Raw genomic sequence first — 27,345 nt, forward strand, 5'->3', positions numbered from 1 at the left:
AGTAGTAGATATACTAAGAATGATATGAACAGCAGTAGTAGATATACTAAGAATGATATGAACAGCAGTAGTAGATATACTAAGAATGATATGAACAGCAGTAGTAGATATACTAAGAATGATATGAACAGCAGTAGTAGATATACTAAGAATGATATGAACAGCAGTAGTAGATATACTAAGAATGATATGAACAGCAGTAGTAGATATACTAAGAATGATATGAACAGCAGTAGTAGATATACTAAGAATGATATGAACAGCAGTAGTAGATATACTAAGAATGATATGAACAGTAGTAGATATACTAAGAATGATATGAACAGCAGTAGTAGATATACTAAGAATGATATGAACAGCAGTAGTAGATATACTAAGAATGATATGAACAGTAGTAGATATACTAAGAATGATATGAACAGCAGTAGTAGATATACTAAGAATGATATGAACAGCAGTAGTAGATATACTAAGAATGATATGAACAGCAGTAGTAGATATACTAAGAATGATATGAACAGCAGTAGTAGATATACTAAGAATGATATGAACACAGTAGTAGATATACTAAGAATGATATGAACAGTAGTAGATATACTAAGAATGATATGAACAGTAGTAGATATACTAAGAATGATATGAACAGCAGTAGTAGATATACTAAGAATGATATGAACAGTAGTAGATATACTAAGAATGATATGAACTAAGAATGATAGAACAGTAGTAGATATACTAAGAATGATATGAACACAGTAGTAGATATACTAAGAATGATATGAACAGCAGTAGTAGATATACTAAGAATGATATGAACAGCAGTAGTAGATATACTAAGAATGATATGAACAGTAGTAGATATACTAAGAATGATATGAACAGCAGTAGTAGATATACTAAGAATGATATGAACAGCAGTAGATATACTAGATATACTAAGAATGATATGAACAGCAGTAGATATACTAAGAATGATATGAACAGCAGTAGTAGATATACTAAGAATGATATGAACAGCAGTAGTAGATATACTAAGAATGATATGAACAGCAGTAGTAGATATACTAAGAATGATATGAAAGCAGTAGTAGATATACTAAGAATGATATAGTAGATATACTAAGAATGATATGAACAGCAGTAGTAGATATACTAAGAATGATATGAAACAGTAGTAGATATACTAAGAATGATATGAACAGCAGTAGTAGATATACTAAGAATGATATGAACAGCAGTAGTAGATATACTAAGAATGATATGAAACAGTAGTAGATATACTAAGAATGATATGAACAGCAGTAGTAGATATACTAAGAATGATATGAACAGCAGTAGTAGATATACTAAGAATGATATGAACAGCAGTAGTAGATATACTAAGAATGATATGAAACAGTAGTAGATATACTAAGAATGATATGAACAGTAGTAGATATACTAAGAATGATATGAACAGCAGTAGTAGATATACTAAGAATGATATGAACAGCAGTAGTAGATATACTAAGAATGATATGAACAGCAGTAGTAGATATACTAAGAATGATATGAACAGTAGTAGATATACTAAGAATGATATGAACAGCAGTAGTAGATATACTAAGAATGATATGAACAGTAGTAGTAGATATACTAAGAATGATATGAACAGCAGTAGTAGATATACTAAGAATGATATGAACAGCAGTAGTAGATATACTAAGAATGATATGAACAGTAGTAGATATACTAAGAATGATATGAACAGTAGTAGATATACTAAGAATGATATGAACAGTAGTAGATATACTAAGAATGATATGAACAGTAGTAGATATACTAAGAATGATATGAACAGTAGTAGATATACTAAGAATGATATGAACAGCAGTAGTAGATATACTAAGAATGATATGAACAGATATACTAAGAAGTAGTAGTAGATATACTAAGAATGATATGAACAGCAGTAGTAGATATACTAAGAATGATATGAACAGCAGTAGTAGATATACTAAGAATGATATGAACAGCAGTAGTAGATATACTAAGAATGATATGAACACAGTAGTAGATATACTAAGAATGATATGAACAGCAGTAGTAGATATACTAAGAATGATATGAACAGCAGTAGTAGATATACTAAGAATGATATGAACAGCAGTAGATATACTAAGAATGATATGAACAGCAGTAGATATACTAAGAATGATATGAACAGCAGTAGTAGATATACTAAGAATGATATGAACAGCAGTAGTAGATATACTAAGAATGATATGAACAGCAGTAGTAGATATACTAAGAATGATATGAACAGCAGTAGTAGATATACTAAGAATGATATGAACAGTAGTAGATATACTAAGAATGATATGAACAGTAGTAGATATACTAAGAATGATATGAACAGCAGTAGTAGATATACTAAGAATGATATGAACAGCAGTAGTAGATATACTAAGAATGATATGAACAGTAGTAGATATACTAAGAATGATATGAACAGTAGTAGATATACTAAGAATGATATGAACACAGTAGTAGATATACTAAGAATGATATGAACAGTAGTAGATATACTAAGAATGATATGAACAGTAGTAGATATACTAAGAATGATATGAACAGCAGTAGTAGATATACTAAGAATGATATGAACACAGTAGTAGATATACTAAGAATGATATGAACAGCAGTAGTAGATATACTAAGAATGATATGAACAGTAGTAGATATACTAAGAATGATATGAACAGCAGTAGTAGATATACTAAGAATGATATGAACAGCAGTAGTAGATATACTAAGAATGATATGAAAGCAGTAGTAGATATACTAAGAATGATATGAACAGCAGTAGTAGATATACTAAGAATGATATGAACAGCAGTAGTAGATATACTAAGAATGATATGAACAGCAGTAGTAGATATACTAAGAATGATATGAACAGCAGTAGTAGATATACTAAGAATGATATGAACAGTAGTAGATATACTAAGAATGATATGAACAGCAGTAGTAGATATACTAAGAATGATATGAACAGCAGTAGTAGATATACTAAGAATGATATGAACAGCAGTAGTAGATATACTAAGAATGATATGAACAGCAGTAGTAGATATACTAAGAATGATATGAAACAGTAGTAGATATACTAAGAATGATATGAACAGCAGTAGTAGATATACTAAGAATGATATGAAACAGTAGTAGATATACTAAGAATGATATGAACAGATATGAACAGTAGTAGATATACTAAGAATGATATGAACAGCAGTAGTAGATATACTAAGAATGATATGAACAGCAGTAGTAGATATACTAAGAATGATATGAACAGTAGTAGATATACTAAGAATGATATGAACAGCAGTAGTAGATATACTAAGAATGATATGAACAGCAGTAGTAGATATACAGTAAGAATGATATGAACAGCAGTAGTAGATATACTAAGAATGATATGAACAGTAGTAGATATACTAAGAATGATATGAACAGCAGTAGTAGATATACTAAGAATGATATGAACAGCAGTAGTAGATATACTAAGAATGATATGAACAGCAGTAGTAGATATACTAAGAATGATATGAACAGCAGTAGTAGATATACTAAGAATGATATGAACAGTAGTAGATATACTAAGAATGATATGAACAGTAGTAGATATACTAAGAATGATATGAACAGTAGTAGATATACTAAGAATGATATGAACAGCAGTAGTAGATATACTAAGAATGATATGAACAGCAGTAGTAGATATACTAAGAATGATATGAACAGCAGTAGATATACTAAGAATGATATGAACAGTAGTAGATATACTAAGAATGATATGAACAGCAGTAGTAGATATACTAAGAATGATATGAACAGCAGTAGTAGATATACTAAGAATGATATGAACAGCAGTAGTAGATATACTAAGAATGATATGAACACAGTAGTAGATATACTAAGAATGATATGAACATAGTAGATATACTAAGAATGATATGAACAGCAGTAGTAGATATACTAAGAATGATATGAACAGCAGTAGTAGATATACTAAGAATGATATGAACAGCAGTAGTAGATATACTAAGAATGATATGAACAGCAGTAGTAGATATACTAAGAATGATATGAACAGCAGTAGTAGATATACTAAGAATGATATGAACAGCAGTAGATATACTAAGAATGATATGAACAGCAGTAGATATACTAAGAATGATATGAACAGCAGTAGTAGATATACTAAGAATGATATGAACAGTAGTAGATATACTAAGAATGATATGAACAGCAGTAGTAGATATACTAAGAATGATATGAACAGCAGTAGTAGATATACTAAGAATGATATGAACAGCAGTAGTAGATATACTAAGAATGATATGAACAGCAGTAGTAGATATACTAAGAATGATATGAACAGCAGTAGTAGATATACTAAGAATGATATGAACAGCAGTAGTAGATATACTAAGAATGATATGAACAGCAGTAGTAGATATACTAAGAATGATATGAACAGCAGTAGTAGATATACTAAGAATGATATGAACAGCAGTAGTAGATATACTAAGAATGATATGAACAGCAGTAGTAGATATACTAAGAATGATATGAACAGCAGTAGTAGATATACTAAGAATGATATGAACAGCAGTAGTAGATATACTAAGAATGATATGAACAGCAGTAGTAGATATACTAAGAATGATATGAAACAGTAGTAGATATACTAAGAATGATATGAACAGTAGTAGATATACTAAGAATGATATGAACAGCAGTAGTAGATATACTAAGAATGATATGAACAGCAGTAGTAGATATACTAAGAATGATATGAACAGCAGTAGTAGATATACTAAGAATGATATGAACAGTAGTAGATATACTAAGAATGATATGAACAGCAGTAGATATACTAAGAATGATACAGTAGTAGATATACTAAGAATGATATGAACAGTAGTAGATATACTAAGAATGAATGATAGTAGATAACTAAGAATGATAGAACAGTAGTAGATATACTAAGAATGATATGAACAGCAGTAGTAGATATACTAAGAATGATATGAACAGCAGTAGATATACTAAGAATGATATGAACAGCAGTAGTAGATATACTAAGAATGATATGAACACAGTAGTAGATATACTAAGAATGATATGAACAGCAGTAGTAGATATACTAAGAATGATATGAACAGCAGTAGTAGATATACTAAGAATGATATGAACAGCAGTAGATATACTAAGAATGATATGAACAGTAGTAGATATACTAAGAATGATATGTACAGTAGTAGATATACTAAGAATGATATGAACAGTAGTAGATATACTAAGAATGATATGAACAGCAGTAGTAGATATACTAAGAATGATATGAACAGCAGTAGATATACTAAGAATGATATGAAACAGTAGTAGATATACTAAGAATGATATGAACAGCAGTAGTAGATATACTAAGAATGATATGAACAGCAGTAGTAGATATACTAAGAATGATATGAACAGCAGTAGTAGATATACTAAGAATGATATGAACAGTAGTAGATATACTAAGAATGATATGAACAGTAGTAGATATACTAAGAATGATATGAACAGTAGTAGATATACTAAGAATGATATGAACAGCAGTAGTTGATATACTAAGAATGATATGAACAGCAGTAGTAGATATACTAAGAATGATATGAACAGCAGTAGTAGATATACTAAGAATGATATGAACACAGTAGTAGATATACTAAGAATGATATGAACAGCAGTAGTAGATATACTAAGAATGATATGAACAGCAGTAGTAGATATACTAAGAATGATATGAACAGTAGTAGATATACTAAGAATGATATGAACAGCAGTAGTAGATATACTAAGAATGATATGAACAGCAGTAGTAGATATACTAAGAATGATATGAACAGTAGTAGATATACTAAGAATGATATGAACAGCAGTAGTAGATATACTAAGAATGATATGAAACAGTAGTAGATATACTAAGAATGATATGAACACAGTAGTAGATATACTAAGAATGATATGAACAGCAGTAGTAGATATACTAAGAATGATATGAACAGCAGTAGTAGATATACTAAGAATGATATGAACAGCAGTAGTAGATATACTAAGAATGATATGAACAGCAGTAGTAGATATACTAAGAATGATATGAACAGCAGTAGTAGATATACTAAGAATGATATGAACAGCAGTAGTAGATATACTAAGAATGATATGAACAGCAGTAGTAGATATACTAAGAATGATATGAACAGCAGTAGTAGATATACTAAGAATGATATGAACAGCAGTAGTAGATATACTAAGAATGATATGAACAGCAGTAGATATACTAAGAATGATATGAACAGCAGTAGTAGATATACTAAGAATGATATGAACAGCAGTAGTAGATATACTAAGAATGATATGAACAGCAGTAGTAGATATACTAAGAATGATATGAACAGCAGTAGTAGATATACTAAGAATGATATGAACAGCAGTAGTAGATATACTAAGAATGATATGAACAGTAGTAGATATACTAAGAATGATATGAACAGTAGTAGATATACTAAGAATGATATGAACAGCAGTAGTAGATATACTAAGAATGATATGAACAGCAGTAGTAGATATACTAAGAATGATATGAACAGCAGTAGTAGATATACTAAGAATGATATGAACAGTAGTAGATATACTAAGAATGATATGAACAGTAGTAGATATACTAAGAATGATATGAACAGCAGTAGTAGATATACTAAGAATGATATGAACAGTAGTAGATATACTAAGAATGATATGAACAGTAGTAGATATACTAAGAATGATATGAACAGTAGTAGATATACTAAGAATGATATGAACAGTAGTAGATATACTAAGAATGATATGAACAGCAGTAGTAGATATACTAAGAATGATATGTACAGCAGTAGATATACTAAGAATGATATGAACAGCAGTAGATATACTAAGAATGATATGAACAGCAGTAGTAGATATACTAAGAATGATATGAACAGCAGTAGTAGATATACTAAGAATGATATGAACAGCAGTAGTAAATATACTAAGAATGATATGAACAGCAGTAGTAGATATACTAAGAATGATATGAACAGCAGTAGATATACTAAGAATGATATGAACAGTAGTAGATATACTAAGAATGATATGTACAGTAGTAGATATACTAAGAATGATATGAACAGCAGTAGTAGATATACTAAGAATGATATGAACAGTAGTAGATATACTAAGAATGATATGAACAGCAGTAGTAGATATACTAAGAATGATATGAACAGCAGTAGTAGATATACTAAGAATGATATGAACAGCAGTAGTAGATATACTAAGAATGATATGAACAGCAGTAGTAGATATACTAAGAATGATATGAACAGTAGTAGATATACTAAGAAGATATGAACAGCAGTAGTAGATATATAAGAATGATATGAACAGCAGTAGTAGATATACTAAGAATGATATGAACAGCAGTAGTAGATATACTAAGAATGATATGAACAGCAGTAGTAGATATACTAAGAATGATATGAACAGCAGTAGTAGATATACTAAGAATGATATGAACAGCAGTAGTAGATATACTAAGAATGATATGAACAGTAGTAGATATACTAAGAATGATATGAACAGCAGTAGTAGATATACTAAGAATGATATGAACAGCAGTAGTAGATATACTAAGAATGATATGAACACAGTAGATATACTAAGAATGATATGAACAGTAGTAGATATACTAAGAATGATATGAACAGCAGTAGTAGATATACTAAGAATGATATGAACAGCAGTAGTAGATATACTAAGAATGATATGAACAGCAGTAGTAGATATACTAAGAATGATATGAACAGCAGTAGTAGATATACTAAGAATGATATGAACAGTAGTAGATATACTAAGAATGATATGAACAGCAGTAGTAGATATACTAAGAATGATATGAAACAGTAGTAGATATACTAAGAATGATATGAACAGTAGATATACTAAGAATGATATGAACAGCAGTAGATATACTAAGAATGATATGAACAGCAGTAGTAGATATACTAAGAATGATATGAACAGCAGTAGTAGATATACTAAGAATGATATGAACAGCAGTAGTAGATATACTAAGAATGATATGAACAGCAGTAGTAGATATACTAAGAATGATATGAACAGTAGTAGATATACTAAGAATGATATGAACAGCAGTAGTAGATATACTAAGAATGATATGAACAGCAGTAGTAGATATACTAAGAATGATATGAACAGTAGTAGATATACTAAGAATGATATGAACAGCAGTAGTAGATATACTAAGAATGATATGAACAGCAGTAGTAGATATACTAAGAATGATATGAACAGCAGTAGTAGATATACTAAGAATGATATGAACAGCAGTAGTAGATATACTAAGAATGATATGAACAGCAGTAGTAGATATACTAAGAATGATATGAACAGTAGTAGATATACTAAGAATGATATGAACAGTAGTAGATATACTAAGAATGATATGAACAGCAGTAGTAGATATACTAAGAATGATATGAACAGTAGTAGATATACTAAGAATGATATGAACAGCAGTAGTAGATATACTAAGAATGATATGAAACAGTAGTAGATATACTAAGAATGATATGAAACAGTAGTAGATATACTAAGAATGATATGAACAGTAGTAGATATACTAAGAATGATATGAACAGCAGTAGTAGATATACTAAGAATGATATGAACAGTAGTAGATATACTAAGAATGATATGAACACAGTAGTAGATATACTAAGAATGATATGAACAGCAGTAGTAGATATACTAAGAATGATATGAACAGCAGTAGTAGATATACTAAGAATGATATGAACAGCAGTAGTAGATATACTAAGAATGATATGAACAGCAGTAGTAGATATACTAAGAATGATATGAACAGCAGTAGTAGATATACTAAGAATGATATGAACAGCAGTAGTAGATATACTAAGAATGATATGAACAGCAGTAGTAGATATACTAAGAATGATATGAACAGCAGTAGTAGATATACTAAGAATGATATGAACAGCAGTAGTAGATATACTAAGAATGATATGAACAGCAGTAGATATACTAAGAATGATATAGTAGATATACTAAGAATGATATGAACAGCAGTAGTAGATATACTAAGAATGATATGAACAGCAGTAGTAGATATACTAAGAATGATATGAACAGCAGTAGTAGATATACTAAGAATGATATGAACAGCAGTAGTAGATATACTAAGAATGATATGAACAGTAGTAGATATACTAAGAATGATATGAACAGTAGTAGATATATACTAAGAATGATATACAGTAGTAGATATACTAAGAATGATATGAACAGCAGTAGTAGATATACTAAGAATGATATGAACAGTAGTAGATATACTAAGAATGATATGAACAGTAGTAGATATACTAAGAATGATATGAACAGCAGTAGTAGATATACTAAGAATGATATGAACACAGTAGTAGATATACTAAGAATGATATGACACAGTAGTAGATATACTAAGAATGATATGAACAGTAGTAGATATACTAAGAAGTAGTAGATATACTAAGAATGATATGAACAGTAGTAGATATACTAAGAATGATATGAACAGTAGTAGATATACTAAGAATGATATGAACAGCAGTAGTAGATATACTAAGAATGATATGAACAGTAGTAGATATACTAAGAATGATATGAACAGCAGTAGTAGATATACTAAGAATGATATGAACAAGTAGATATACTAAGAATGATATGAACAGCAGTAGTAGATATACTAAGAATGATATGAACAGCAGTAGTAGATATACTAAGAATGATATGAACAGCAGTAGTAGATATACTAAGAATGATATGAACAGCAGTAGTAGATATACTAAGAATGATATGAACAGCAGTAGTAGATATACTAAGAATGATATGAACAGCAGTAGTAGATATACTAAGAATGATATGAACAGCAGTAGTAGATATACTAAGAATGATATGAACAGTAGTAGATATACTAAGAATGATATGAACACAGTAGTAGATATACTAAGAATGATATGAACAGCAGTAGTAGATATACTAAGAATGATATGAACAGTAGTAGATATACTAAGAATGATATGAACAGCAGTAGTAGATATACTAAGAATGATATGAACAGCAGTAGTAGATATACTAAGAATGATATGAACAGCAGTAGTAGATATACTAAGAATGATATGAACAGCAGTAGTAGATATACTAAGAATGATATGAACAGCAGTAGATATACTAAGAATGATATGAACAGTAGTAGATATACTAAGAATGATATGAACAGCAGTAGTAGATATACTAAGAATGATATGAACAGCAGTAGTAGATATACTAAGAATGATATGAACAGCAGTAGATATACTAAGAATGATATGAACAGCAGTAGTAGATATACTAAGAATGATATGAACAGCAGTAGTAGATATACTAAGAATGATATGAACAGTAGTAGATATACTAAGAATGATATGAACAGCAGTAGTAGATATACTAAGAATGATATGAACAGCAGTAGTAGATATACTAAGAATGATATGAACAGCAGTAGTAGATATACTAAGAATGATATGATATACTAAGAATGATAGCAGTAGTAGATATACTAAGAATGATATGAACAGCAGTAGTAGATATACTAAGAATGATATGAACTAAGAATGATATGAACAAGTAGTAGATATACTAAGAATGATATGAACAGCAGTAGTAGATATACTAAGAATGATATGAACAGCAGTAGTAGATATACTAAGAATGATATGAACAGCAGTAGTAGATATACTAAGAATGATATGAACAGCAGTAGTAGATATACTAAGAATGATATGAACAGCAGTAGTAGATATACTAAGAATGATATGAACAGCAGTAGTAGATATACTAAGAATGATATGAACAGCAGTAGTAGATATACTAAGAATGATATGAACAGCAGTAGTAGATATACTAAGAATGATATGAACAGCAGTAGTAGATATACTAAGAATGATATGAACAGCAGTAGTAGATATACTAAGAATGATATGAACAGCAGTAGTAGATATACTAAGAATGATATGAACAGCAGTAGTAGATATACTAAGAATGATATGAACAGCAGTAGTAGATATACTAAGAATGATATGAACAGCAGTAGTAGATATACTAAGAATGATATGAACAGCAGTAGTAGATATACTAAGAATGATATGAACAGCAGTAGTAGATATACTAAGAATGATATGAACACAGTAGTAGATATACTAAGAATGATATGAACAGCAGTAGTAGATATACTAAGAATGATATGAACAGTAGTAGATATACTAAGAATGATATAGAACAGCAGTAGTAGATATACTAAGAATGATATGAACAGCAGTAGTAGATATACTAAGAATGATATGAAACAGTAGTAGATATACTAAGAATGATATGAACAGCAGTAGTAGATATACTAAGAATGATATGAACAGCAGTAGTAGATATACTAAGAATGATATGAACAGTAGTAGATATACTAAGAATGATATGAACATGTAGATATACTAAGAATGATATGAACAGTAGTAGATATACTAAGAATGATATGAACAGCAGTAGTAGATATACTAAGAATGATATGAACAGCAGTAGATATACTAAGAATGATATGAACAGCAGTAGATATACTAAGAATGATATGAACAGCAGTAGTAGATATACTAAGAATGATATGAACAGCAGTAGTAGATATACTAAGAATGATATGAACAGCAGTAGTAGATATACTAAGAATGATATGAACAGTAGTAGATATACTAAGAATGATATGAACAGTAGTAGATATACTAAGAATGATATGAACAGTAGTAGATATACTAAGAATGATATGAACAGTAGTAGATATACTAAGAATGATATGAACAGCAGTAGTAGATATACTAAGAATGATATGTAGATATACTAAGAATGATATGAACAGCAGTAGTAGATATACTAAGAATGATATGAACAGCAGTAGTAGATATACTAAGAATGATATGAACAGTAGTAGATATACTAAGAATGATATGAACAGCAGTAGTAGATATACTAAGAATGATATGAACAGCAGTAGTAGATATACTAAGAATGATATGAACAGCAGTAGTAGATATACTAAGAATGATATGAACAGCAGTAGTAGATATACTAAGAATGATATGAACAGCAGTAGTAGATATACTAAGAATGATATGAACAGCAGTAGATATACTAAGAATGATATGAACAGCAGTAGATATACTAAGAATGATATGAACAGCAGTAGTAGATATACTAAGAATGATATGAACAGCAGTAGTAGATATACTAAGAATGATATGAACAGCAGTAGTAGATATACTAAGAATGATATGAACAGCAGTAGTAGATATACTAAGAATGATATGAACAGTAGTAGATATACTAAGAATGATATGAACAGTAGTAGATATACTAAGAATGATATGAACAGTAGTAGTAGATATACTAAGAATGATATGAACAGTAGTAGATATACTAAGAATGATATGAACAGCAGTAGTAGATATACTAAGAATGATATGAACAGTAGTAGATATACTAAGAATGATATGAACAGTAGTAGATATACTAAGAATGATATGAACAGCAGTAGTAGATATACTAAGAATGATATGAACAGTAGTAGATATACTAAGAATGATATGAACAGCAGTAGTAGATATACTAAGAATGATATGAACAGTAGTAGATATACTAAGAATGATATGAACAGCAGTAGTAGATATACTAAGAATGATATGTACAGCAGTAGATATACTAAGAATGATATGAACAGCAGTAGTAGATATACTAAGAATGATATGAACAGCAGTAGTAGATATACTAAGAATGATATGAACAGCAGTAGTAGATATACTAAGAATGATATGAACAGCAGTAGTAGATATACTAAGAATGATATGAACAGCAGTAGTAGATATACTAAGAATGATATGAACAGCAGTAGATATACTAAGAATGATATGAACAGTAGTAGATATACTAAGAATGATATGAACAGTAGTAGATATACTAAGAATGATATGAACAGCAGTAGTAGATATACTAAGAATGATATGAACAGTAGTAGATATACTAAGAATGATATGAACAGTAGTAGATATACTAAGAATGATATGAACAGCAGTAGTAGATATACTAAGAATGATATGAACAGCAGTAGTAGATATACTAAGAATGATATGAACAGCAGTAGTAGATATACTAAGAATGATATGAACAGCAGTAGTAGATATACTAAGAATGATATGAACAGCAGTAGTAGATATACTAAGAATGATATGAACAGCAGTAGTAGATATACTAAGAATGATATGAACAGCAGTAGTAGATATACTAAGAATGATATGAACAGCAGTAGTAGATATACTAAGAATGATATGAACAGCAGTAGTAGATATACTAAGAATGATATGAACAGCAGTAGTAGATATACTAAGAATGATATGAACAGTAGTAGATATACTAAGAATGATATGAACAGCAGTAGTAGATATACTAAGAATGATATGAACAGCAGTAGTAGATATACTAAGAATGATATGAACAGCAGTAGTAGATATACTAAGAATGATATGAACAGCAGTAGTAGATATACTAAGAATGATATGAACAGCAGTAGTAGATATACTAAGAATGATATGAACAGTAGTAGATATACTAAGAATGATATGAACAGTAGTAGATATACTAAGAATGATATGAAACAGTAGTAGATATACTAAGAATGATATGAACAGTAGTAGATATACTAAGAATGATATGAACAGCAGTAGTAGATATACTAAGAATGATATGAACAGTAGTAGATATACTAAGAATGATATGAACAGTAGTAGATATACTAAGAATGATATGAACAGCAGTAGTAGATATACTAAGAATGATATGAACAGTAGTAGATATACTAAGAATGATATGAACAGTAGTAGATATACTAAGAATGATATGAACAGCAGTAGTAGATATACTAAGAATGATATGAACAGTAGTAGATATACTAAGAATGATATGAACAGCAGTAGTAGATATACTAAGAATGATATGAACAGCAGTAGTAGATATACTAAGAATGATATGAACAGCAGTAGTAGATATACTAAGAATGATATGAACAGCAGTAGTAGATATACTAAGAATGATATGAACACAGTAGTAGATATACTAAGAATGATATGAACAGCAGTAGTAGATATACTAAGAATGATATGAACAGCAGTAGTAGATATACTAAGAATGATATGAACAGTAGTAGATATACTAAGAATGATATGAACAGCAGTAGTAGATATACTAAGAATGATATGAACAGCAGTAGTAGATATACTAAGAATGATATGAACACAGTAGTAGATATACTAAGAATGATATGAAACAGTAGTAGATATACTAAGAATGATATGAACAGCAGTAGTAGATATACTAAGAATGATATGAACAGCAGTAGTAGATATACTAAGAATGATATGAACAGCAGTAGTAGATATACTAAGAAGAATGATATGAACAGCAGTAGTAGATATACTAAGAATGATATGAACAGCAGTAGTAGATATACTAAGAATGATATGAACAGCAGTAGTAGATATACTAAGAATGATATGAACAGCAGTAGTAGATATACTAAGAATGATATGAACAGCAGTAGTAGATATACTAAGAATGATATGAACAGTAGTAGATATACTAAGAATGATATGAACAGCAGTAGATATACTAAGAATGATATGAACAGCAGTAGTAGATATACTAAGAATGATATGAACAGCAGTAGTAGATATACTAAGAATGATATGAACAGCAGTAGTAGATATACTAAGAATGATATGAACAGCAGTAGTAGATATACTAAGAATGATATGAACAGTAGTAGATATACTAAGAATGATATGAACAGCAGTAGATATACTAAGAATGATATGAACAGCAGTAGTAGATATACTAAGAATGATATGAACAGTAGTAGATATACTAAGAATGATATGAACAGCAGTAGTAGATATACTAAGAATGATATGAACAGTAGTAGATATACTAAGAATGATATGAACAGTAGTAGATATACTAAGAATGATATGAACAGTAGTAGATATACTAAGAATGATATGAACACAGTAGTAGATATACTAAGAATGATATGAACAGCAGTAGTAGATATACTAAGAATGATATGAACAGCAGTAGATATACTAAGAATGATATACAGTAGTAGATATACTAAGAATGATATGAACAGCAGTAGATATACTAAGAATGATATGAACAGCAGTAGTAGATATACTAAGAATGATATGAACAGCAGTAGTAGATATACTAAGAATGATATGAACAGCAGTAGTAGATATACTAAGAATGATATGAACAGCAGTAGTAGATATACTAAGAATGATATGAACAGCAGTAGTAGATATACTAAGAATGATATGAACAGTAGTAGATATACTAAGAATGATATGAAACAGTAGTAGATATACTAAGAATGATATGAAACAGTAGTAGATATACTAAGAATGATATGAACAGCAGTAGTAGATATACTAAGAATGATATGAACAGTAGTAGATATACTAAGAATGATATGAACAGCAGTAGTAGATATACTAAGAATGATATGAACAGCAGTAGTAGATATACTAAGAATGATATGAACACAGTAGTAGATATACTAAGAATGATATGAACAGCAGTAGTAGATATACTAAGAATGATATGAACAGCAGTAGTAGATATACTAAGAATGATATGAACACAGTAGTAGATATACTAAGAATGATATGAACAGCAGTAGTAGATATACTAAGAATGATATGAACAGCAGTAGTAGATATACTAAGAATGATATGAACAGCAGTAGATATACTAAGAATGATATGAACAGTAGTAGTAGATATACTAAGAATGATATGAACAGCAGTAGTAGATATACTAAGAATGATATGAACAGTAGTAGATATACTAAGAATGATATGAACACAGTAGTAGATATACTAAGAATGATATGAACAGCAGTAGTAGATATACTAAGAATGATATGAACAGTAGTAGTAGATATACTAAGAATGATATGAACAGTAGTAGATATACTAAGAATGATATGAACAGCAGTAGTAGATATACTAAGAATGATATGAACAGCAGTAGTAGATATACTAAGAATGATATGAACAGCAGTAGTAGATATACTAAGAATGATATGAACAGCAGTAGTAGATATACTAAGAATGATATGAACAGCAGTAGTAGATATACTAAGAATGATATGAACAGTAGTAGATATACTAAGAATGATATGAACAGCAGTAGTAGATATACTAAGAATGATATGAACAGCAGTAGTAGATATACTAAGAATGATATGAACAGCAGTAGATATACTAAGAATGATATGAACAGCAGTAGATATACTAAGAATGATATGAACAGCAGTAGTAGATATACTAAGAATGATATGAACAGCAGTAGTAGATATACTAAGAATGATATGAACAGCAGTAGTAGATATACTAAGAATGATATGAACAGCAGTAGTAGATATACTAAGAATGATATGAACAGTAGTAGATATACTAAGAATGATATGAACAGTAGTAGATATACTAAGAATGATATGAACAGCAGTAGTAGATATACTAAGAATGATATGAACAGTAGTAGATATACTAAGAATGATATGAACAGCAGTAGTAGATATACTAAGAATGATATGAACAGTAGTAGATATACTAAGAATGATATGAACAGTAGTAGATATACTAAGAATGATATGAACAGCAGTAGTAGATATACTAAGAATGATATGAACAGTAGTAGATATACTAAGAATGATATGAACAGTAGTAGATATACTAAGAATGATATGAACAGTAGTAGATATACTAAGAATGATATGAACAGTAGTAGATATACTAAGAATGATATGAACAGCAGTAGTAGATATACTAAGAATGATATGAACAGCAGTAGTAGATATACTAAGAATGATATGAACAGCAGTAGATATACTAAGAATGATATGAACAGCAGTAGTAGATATACTAAGAATGATATGAACAGCAGTAGTAGATATACTAAGAATGATATGAACAGCAGTAGTAGATATACTAAGAATGATATGAACAGCAGTAGTAGATATACTAAGAATGATATGAACAGTAGTAGATATACTAAGAATGATATGAACAGTAGTAGATATACTAAGAATGATATGAACAGCAGTAGTAGATATACTAAGAATGATATGAACAGCAGTAGTAGATATACTAAGAATGATATGAACAGCAGTAGTAGATATACTAAGAATGATATGAACAGTAGTAGATATACTAAGAATGATATGAACAGCAGTAGTAGATATACTAAGAATGATATGAACAGCAGTAGTAGATATACTAAGAATGATATGAACACAGTAGTAGATATACTAAGAATGATATGAACAGCAGTAGTAGATATACTAAGAATGATATGAACAGTAGTAGATATACTAAGAATGATATGAACAGCAGTAGTAGATATACTAAGAATGATATGAACACAGTAGTAGATATACTAAGAATGATATGAACAGCAGTAGTAGATATACTAAGAATGATATGAACAGCAGTAGTAGATATACTAAGAATGATATGAACAGCAGTAGTAGATATACTAAGAATGATATGAACACAGTAGTAGATATACTAAGAATGATATGAACAGCAGTAGTAGATATACTAAGAATGATATGAACAGCAGTAGTAGATATACTAAGAATGATATGAACATAGTAGATATACTAAGAATGATATGAAACAGTAGTAGATATACTAAGAATGATATGAACAGCAGTAGTAGATATACTAAGAATGATATGAACACAGTAGTAGATATACTAAGAATGATATGAACAGCAGTAGTAGATATACTAAGAATGATATGAACAGCAGTAGTAGATATACTAAGAATGATATGAACAGCAGTAGTAGATATACTAAGAATGATATGAACAGCAGTAGTAGATATACTAAGAATGATATGAACAGCAGTAGTAGATATACTAAGAATGATATGAACAGCAGTAGTAGATATACTAAGAATGATATGAACAGTAGTAGATATACTAAGAATGATATGAACAGCAGTAGATATACTAAGAATGATATGAACAGTAGTAGATATACTAAGAATGATATGAACAGCAGTAGATATACTAAGAATGATATGAACAGCAGTAGTAGATATACTAAGAATGATATGAACAGCAGTAGTAGATATACTAAGAATGATATGAACAGTAGTAGATATACTAAGAATGATATGAACAGCAGTAGTAGATATACTAAGAATGATATGAACAGCAGTAGTAGATATACTAAGAATGATATGAACAGCAGTAGTAGATATACTAAGAATGATATGAACAGCAGTAGTAGATATACTAAGAATGATATGAACAGCAGTAGTAGATATACTAAGAATGATATGAAACAGTAGTAGATATACTAAGAATGATATGAACAGCAGTAGTAGATATACTAAGAATGATATGAACAGCAGTAGTAGATATACTAAGAATGATATGAACAGCAGTAGTAGATATACTAAGAATGATATGAACAGCAGTAGTAGATATACTAAGAATGATATGAACAGCAGTAGTAGATATACTAAGAATGATATGAACAGCAGTAGTAGATATACTAAGAATGATATGAACAGCAGTAGTAGATATACTAAGAATGATATGAACAGCAGTAGTAGATATACTAAGAATGATATGAACAGTAGTAGATATACTAAGAATGATATGAAACAGTAGTAGATATACTAAGAATGATATGAACAGCAGTAGTAGATATACTAAGAATGATATGAACAGTAGTAGATATACTAAGAATGATATGAACAGCAGTAGTAGATATACTAAGAATGATATGAACAGCAGTAGTAGATATACTAAGAATGATATGAACAGTAGTAGTAGATATACTAAGAATGATATGAACAGCAGTAGTAGATATACTAAGAATGATATGAACAGCAGTAGTAGATATACTAAGAATGATATGAACAGTAGTAGATATACTAAGAATGATATGAACAGCAGTAGTAGATATACTAAGAATGATATGAACAGCAGTAGTAGATATACTAAGAATGATATGAACAGCAGTAGTAGATATACTAAGAATGATATGAACAGCAGTAGTAGATATACTAAGAATGATATGAACAGTAGTAGATATACTAAGAATGATATGAAACAGTAGTAGATATACTAAGAATGATATGAACAGCAGTAGTAGATATACTAAGAATGATATGAAACAGTAGTAGATATACTAAGAATGATATGAACACAGTAGTAGATATACTAAGAATGATATGAACAGTAGTAGATATACTAAGAATGATATGAACAGTAGTAGATATACTAAGAATGATATGAACAGCAGTAGTAGATATACTAAGAATGATATGAACAGTAGTAGATATACTAAGAATGATATGAACAGCAGTAGTAGATATACTAAGAATGATATGAACAGCAGTAGTAGATATACTAAGAATGATATGAACAGTAGTAGATATACTAAGAATGATATGAACAGCAGTAGTAGATATACTAAGAATGATATGAACAGTAGTAGATATACTAAGAATGATATGAACAGCAGTAGTAGATATACTAAGAATGATATGAACAGCAGTAGATATACTAAGAATGATATGAACAGCAGTAGTAGATATACTAAGAATGATATGAACACAGTAGTAGATATACTAAGAATGATATGAACAGCAGTAGTAGATATACTAAGAATGATATGAACAGCAGTAGTAGATATACTAAGAATGATATGAACAGCAGTAGTAGATATACTAAGAATGATATGAACAGCAGTAGTAGATATACTAAGAATGATATGAACAGCAGTAGTAGATATACTAAGAATGATATGAACAGCAGTAGATATACTAAGAATGATATGAACTAGTAGAATACTAAGAATGATAACAGCAGTAGTAGATATACTAAGAATGATATGAACAGCAGTAGTAGATATACTAAGAATGATATGAACAGTAGTAGATATACTAAGAATGATATGAACAGTAGTAGATATACTAAGAATGATATGAACAGCAGTAGTAGATATACTAAGAATGATATGAACAGCAGTAGTAGATATACTAAGAATGATATGAACAGCAGTAGATATACTAAGAATGATATGAACAGCAGTAGATATACTAAGAATGATATGAACAGTAGTAGATATACTAAGAATGATATGAACAGCAGTAGTAGATATACTAAGAATGATATGAACAGCAGTAGTAGATATACTAAGAATGATATGAACAGTAGTAGATATACTAAGAATGATATGAACAGCAGTAGTAGATATACTAAGAATGATATGAACAGCAGTAGTAGATATACTAAGAATGATATGAACAGCAGTAGATATACTAAGAATGATATGAACAGTAGTAGATATACTAAGAATGATATGAACAGCAGTAGTAGATATACTAAGAATGATATGAACAGTAGTAGATATACTAAGAATGATATGAACAGCAGTAGTAGATATACTAAGAATGATATGAACAGCAGTAGTAGATATACTAAGAATGATATGAACAGCAGTAGTAGATATACTAAGAATGATATGAACAGCAGTAGATATACTAAGAATGATATGAACAGTAGTAGATATACTAAGAATGATATGAACAGCAGTAGTAGATATACTAAGAATGATATGAAACAGTAGTAGATATACTAAGAATGATATGAAAGCAGTAGTAGATATACTAAGAATGATATGAACAGCAGTAGTAGATATACTAAGAATGATATGAACAGTAGTAGATATACTAAGAATGATATGAACAGCAGTATAGATATACTAAGAATGATATGAACAGCAGTAGTAGATATACTAAGAATGATATGAACAGCAGTAGTAGATATACTAAGAATGATATGAACAGCAGTAGTAGATATACTAAGAATGATATGAACAGCAGTAGTAGATATACTAAGAATGATATGAACAGCAGTAGATATACTAAGAATGATATGAACAGTAGTAGATATACTAAGAATGATATGAACAGCAGTAGTAGATATACTAAGAATGATATGAACAGCAGTAGTAGATATACTAAGAATGATATGAACAGCAGTAGTAGATATACTAAGAATGATATGAACAGCAGTAGTAGATATACTAAGAATGATATGAACAGTAGTAGATATACTAAGAATGATAGTAGTAGATATACTAAGAATGATATGAACAGCAGTAGTAGATATACTAAGAATGATATGAACAGCAGTAGTAGATATACTAAGAATGATATGAACAGCAGTAGTAGATATACTAAGAATGATATGAACAGCAGTAGATATACTAAGAATGATATGAACAGTAGTAGATATACTAAGAATGATATGAACAGCAGTAGTAGATATACTAAGAATGATATGAAACAGTAGTAGATATACTAAGAATGATATGAAACAGTAGTAGATATACTAAGAATGATATGAACAGTAGTAGATATACTAAGAATGATATGAACAGTAGTAGATATACTAAGAATGATATGAACAGCAGTAGTAGATATACTAAGAATGATATGAACAGTAGTAGATATACTAAGAATGATATGAACAGTAGTAGATATACTAAGAATGATATGAACAGTAGTAGATATACTAAGAATGATATGAACAGTAGTAGATATACTAAGAATGATATGAACAGTAGTAGATATACTAAGAATGATATGAACAGCAGTAGTAGATATACTAAGAATGATATGTACAGCAGTAGATATACTAAGAATGATATATGACAGCAGTAGTAGATATACTAAGAATGATATGAACAGCAGTAGATATACTAAGAATGATATGAAAGCAGTAGTAGATATACTAAGAATGATATGAACAGCAGTAGTAGATATACTAAGAATGATATGAACAGCAGTAGTAGATATACTAAGAATGATATGAACAGCAGTAGTAGATATACTAAGAATGATATGAACAGCAGTAGTAGATATACTAAGAATGATATGAACAGCAGTAGATATACTAAGAATGATATGAACAGCAGTAGTAGATATACTAAGAATGATATGAACAGCAGTAGTAGATATACTAAGAATGATATGAACAGCAGTAGATATACTAGAATATACTGAACAAGAATGATATGAAACATGAACAGTAGTAGATATACTAAGAATGATATGAACAGCAGTAGTAGATATACTAAGAATGATATGAACAGCAGTAGTAGATATACTAAGAATGATATGAACAGCAGTAGTAGATATACTAAGAATGATATGAACAGTAGCTCCCAGCTGATAGAGTCAGCAGTCCAGTAGATATACTAAGAATGATATGAACAGCAGTAGTAGATATACTAAGAATGATATGAACAGTAGTAGATATACTAAGAATGATATGAACAGCAGTAGTAGATATACTAAGAATGATATGAACAGTAGTAGTAGATATACTAAGAATGATATGAACAGCAGTAGTAGATATACTAAGAATGATATGAACAGTAGTAGATATACTAAGAATGATATGAACAGTAGTAGATATACTAAGAATGATATGAACAGCAGTAGTAGATATACTAAGAATGATATGAACAGCAGTAGTAGATATACTAAGAATGATATGAACAGTAGTAGATATACTAAGAATGATATGAACAGCAGTAGTAGATATACTAAGAATGATATGAACAGTAGTAGTAGATATACTAAGAATGATATGAACAGCAGTAGTAGATATACTAAGAATGATATGAACAGTAGTAGATATACTAAGAATGATATGAACAGCAGTAGTAGATATACTAAGAATGATATGAACAGCAGTAGTAGATATACTAAGAATGATATGAACAGTAGTAGATATACTAAGAATGATATGAACAGCAGTAGATATACTAAGAATGATATGAACAGCAGTAGTAGATATACTAAGAATGATATGAACAGCAGTAGTAGATATACTAAGAATGATATGAACAGCAGTAGTAGATATACCGTATATAGAATACCCTAGTATTAGAACTCCTGCTCCCAATGTGCCTTGTGGCAGAGAGAGTACATCTACAGTAGGCCTGGGATTTTGGTGCAGTTACCAGTAGGATTGTGTGTCTGTGTCTGTCTGTCTGTGTGTGTGTTGTCAGGCAGAGTGAGAACTGCTGGTGTCATAGTGACTTGTGTGTGTGTGTGTGTGTGTTGTCAGGCAGCATGAGAAGCGTTGGTGTCGTAGTGGTGACTGGAGCTCCTGTCTGGTGACAGATGGTGAAGGGCGGTATGAAGACCAGGCAGTAGAGATCAGAGATGACCTGACCAAGGCTTTCACTGTCACCCTGAAGGGACTGGCCCGGAGAGATACAGGTCTGGAGAATAGAACTCATAATAAATCATATACCATGGTGCAGTTATGTGGATTTTGATGATGAAGACAATTATCTATATATTATACTGTATCTGCAGGCTGGTAATGGTGGTGGCTATTACCATGGTGATATTCTAATGTATCTGCAGGCTGGTAATGGTGGTGGCTATTACCATGGTGATATTCTAATGTATCTGCAGGCTTGTAATGGTAATGGTTATTATTACCATGGTAATATTCTAATGTATCTGCTGGTAATGGTGGTGGTTATTATTACCATGGTAATATTCTAATGTATCTGCAGGCTGGTAATGGTGATTGTTACCATGGTAATATTCTAATGTATCTGCAGGCTGGTAATGGTTATTTTTACCATGGTAATATTCTAATGTATCTGCAGGTTGGTACCGGTTATTAATATTCTCATGTGTGTGCAGGCTGGTACTGGTTATTAATATTCTAATGTATCTGCAGGCTGGTACTGGTTATTAATATTCTATATGTCTGCAGGCTGGTACTGGTTATTAATATTCTAATGTATCTGCAGGTTGGTACTGGTTATTAATATTCTCATGTGTGTGCAGGCTGGTACTGGTTATTGTTACCATGGTAATATTCTAATGTATCTGCAGGTTGGTACTGGTTATTAATATTCTCATGTGTGTGCAGGCTGGTACTGGTTATTAATATTCTAATGTATCTGCAGGTTGGTACTGGTTATTAATATTCTCATGTGTGTGCAGGCTGGTACTGGTTATTGTTACCATGGTAATATTCTAATGTATCTGCAGGTTGGTACTGGTTATTATATTCTATGTATCTGCACTGGTGTGTGCAGGCTGGTACTGGTTATTGTTACCATGGTAATATTCTAATGTATCTGCAGGTTGGTACTGGTTATTAATATTCTCATGTGTGTGCAGGCTGGTACTGGTTATTAATATTCTCATGTGTGTGCAGGCTGGTACTGGTTATTAATATTCTCATGTGTGTGCAGGCTGGTACTGGTTATTAATATTCTCATGTGTGTGCAGGCTGGTACTGGTGTGCTGCAGGACAGCAACAGGTGGCTGTCTACATCCTGGTCACTCCTCCATCCACAACAGGTATATGATTAGATATGATTGGCTGAATCAGGAGTTAGAACCAGCAGGATTAAGAAACCTGTTGTGTGTGTGTGTGTGTTTGTGTTTGTGTGTGTGTGTGTGTTTGTTCCGCAGCGCCTGCTCCTACAGTTACATCCCCACCAGAAGAAAGCCCTCAGTCTGTTCCTGTGTCTCCGTCTGTGTCTCCTCTTCCCAGACACATAGCTAAAGGAGCAGACCACCACAGGTAACACTGCAGACCAGGGAGGGATAGGTAACCATGGGTAGAAGTTACCACAGCTATAGGTAGCCCTGTGTGTGTGTGTGTGTTGCAGGCCACTATGGGAGTTTCCTCTGATGGTGTGTGGAGTTTTGTTCATCTTGATGGTTCTGGTGCTGCTGCCATGGAAGATACTGGACCAATACAGTGAGTCCTCTCCTGGGTATAGTAGGTTTATAAACACACAGAAGGCATGACATGGATATCACATTGGAGGTTTCTAGTGAACAAAATGCAGGCCTTATTCATAACTAGTTCATGGAAATGTGTCCTGTTACAAGTTACAATGACGCCATTTGCTGGTATACACTGGAATGAGCATATTATATTGCTCCTAAGTTAAACCTCACCATATCTTTCCAGACAAAACCCACAGGACAAGACAGGCAGAGCTGGAAGCCAGACTCAGTGTAAGTCCACGACAACTATCAGCTGATCCAGAGTCAGTGTAAGTCCACGACAACTATCAGCTGATCCAGAGTCAGTGTAAGTCCACTACAACTATCAGCTGATCCAGAGTCAGTGTAAGTCCACTACAACTATCAGCTGATCCAGAGTCAGTGTAAGTCCACGACAACTATCAGCTGATCCAGAGTCAGTGTAAGTCCAACAATCAGCTATCCAGACTAGATCCAGAGTCAATGTAAGTCCACTACAACTATCAGCTGATCCAGACTCAGTGTAAGTGATCCAGAAGTCCACTACAACTATCAGCTGATCCAGACAGAGTCAGTGTAAGTCCACTACAACTAAGTCAGCTGATCCAGACTCAGTGTAAGTCCACTACATCACTGATCCAGACTCTAAGATACAACTGTCAGAGTCAGTGTAAGTCCACTACAACTATCAGCTGATCCAGAGTCAGTGTAAGTCCACTACAACTATCAGCTGATCCAGAGTCAGTGTAAGTCCACTACAACTATCAGCTGATCAAGACTCAGTGTAAGTCCACTACAACTGTCAGCTGATCCAGACTCAGTGTAAGTCCACTACAACTATCAGCTGATCCAGAGTCAGTGTAAGTCCACTACAACTATCAGCTGATCCAGAGTCAGTGTAAATCCACTACAACTGTCAGCTGATCCAACACACAAGGGGTGTATTCATTGCACCAATTCTGTTGCAAAATGTTTAGTCTGTTGCGAAACGTTTTGCAACATAAACCATTTACTCCAAACAGAAAATGCAAATGAGTTTCTATTGTACAAGGTCCCTCCTCGTTTCGTTTGCTTCCGTTTGTTTCCTAAACAGTAAACAGTTTCCATAATGAATACACCCTTGGTCCCCTTGTTTTAAACACCTGTGAGTTGACTGACTGAACCCCCCCCCCCCTCCCCCTCCCCAGGACCCCCCAGGTGACGACTGGCAGAACACCTCTGTCGTCTTCCTCAACTCCGCCTCACAGAAGGTGTACGGTTTCTGACCCCGCCCACCCTCCAGTCACCTCTGACCTCTAACTTCTACCTTCAATCTCTGGGCACCTTTCTTCAGAGCTGGACGCCATGTTTCTGCCTCTAAATATTCCATCCATCCAACAATATGTTCAGTACCATGCTGTACGATCCTGCCCTTTGGTACAGACCTGCTAAGTACCACAAATGGTAATAATGTTAGTTATTGTGATCATTACCTGACATGTTAAATAATGTTACGATGTTTACTGAAATCAGTATGTATATAATCTACTGCAACTATTTGTTTTGTATTACATATTTACATTTTCTATAAAAACATTTTAAGAAAGAATTACAGGAAAGGAACTAGTTATTATGGTTCTCAGTATACTGGTTGGACAGGTTGGTACAGAAAGGAACTAGTTATTATGGTTCTCAGTATACTGGTTGGACAGGTTGGTACAGAAAGGAACTAGTTATTATGGTTCTCAGTATACTGGTTGGACAGGTTGGTACAGAAAGGAACTGGTTGGACAGTTTATTATGGTTCTCAGTATACTGGTTGGACAGGTTGGTACAGAAAGGAACTAGTTATTATGGTTCTCAGTATACTGGTTGGACAGGTTGGTACAGAAAGGAACTAGTTATTATGGTTCTCAGTATACTGGTTGGACAGGTTGGTACAGAAAGGAACTAGTTATTATGGTTCTCAGTATACTGGTTGGACAGGTTGGTACAGAAAGGAACTAGTTATTATGGTTCTCAGTATACTGGTTGGACAGGTTGGTACAGAAAGGAACTAGTTATTATGGTTCTCAGTATACTGGTTGGACAGGTTGGTATAGAAAGGAACTAGTTATTATGGTTCTCAGTATACTGGTTGGACAGGTTGGTATAGAAAGGAACTAGTTATTATGGTTCTCAGTATACTGGTTGGACAGGTTGGTACAGAAAGGAACTAGTTATTATGGTTCTCAGTATACTGGTTGGACAGGTTGG

At 31.2% G+C, this 27,345-nt stretch overlaps 1 protein-coding gene across 2 annotated transcripts in view; it reads left to right on the top strand.

Annotated features, from left to right (window-relative positions):
* Window positions 1-26,698, top strand: part of LOC135563065 (CMRF35-like molecule 6) — a 51,332-nt gene extending 24,634 nt beyond the window's left edge. Inside the window, exons 5-10 of one of the 2 annotated variants that reach the window (XM_065005928.1) lie at window positions 23,432-23,586; window positions 24,622-24,693; window positions 24,808-24,919; window positions 25,008-25,099; window positions 25,316-25,400; window positions 26,298-26,698. In XM_065005928.1, coding sequence (XP_064862000.1) covers window positions 23,432-23,586; window positions 24,622-24,693; window positions 24,808-24,919; window positions 25,008-25,099; window positions 25,316-25,400; window positions 26,298-26,409 — 628 coding nt within the window. In that variant the 3' untranslated portion in view covers window positions 26,410-26,698. The remainder of the gene's footprint in view (window positions 1-23,431; window positions 23,587-24,621; window positions 24,694-24,807; window positions 24,920-25,007; window positions 25,100-25,315; window positions 25,401-26,297) is intronic. The other variant, XM_065005929.1, reaches the window with a different exon arrangement.
* The last annotated feature ends 647 nt before the right edge of the window (window positions 26,699-27,345 follow it).

Source organism: Oncorhynchus nerka, linkage group LG20, assembly GCF_034236695.1.
Source record: "Oncorhynchus nerka isolate Pitt River linkage group LG20, Oner_Uvic_2.0, whole genome shotgun sequence".
Lineage (NCBI taxonomy): Eukaryota > Metazoa > Chordata > Actinopteri > Salmoniformes > Salmonidae > Oncorhynchus > Oncorhynchus nerka.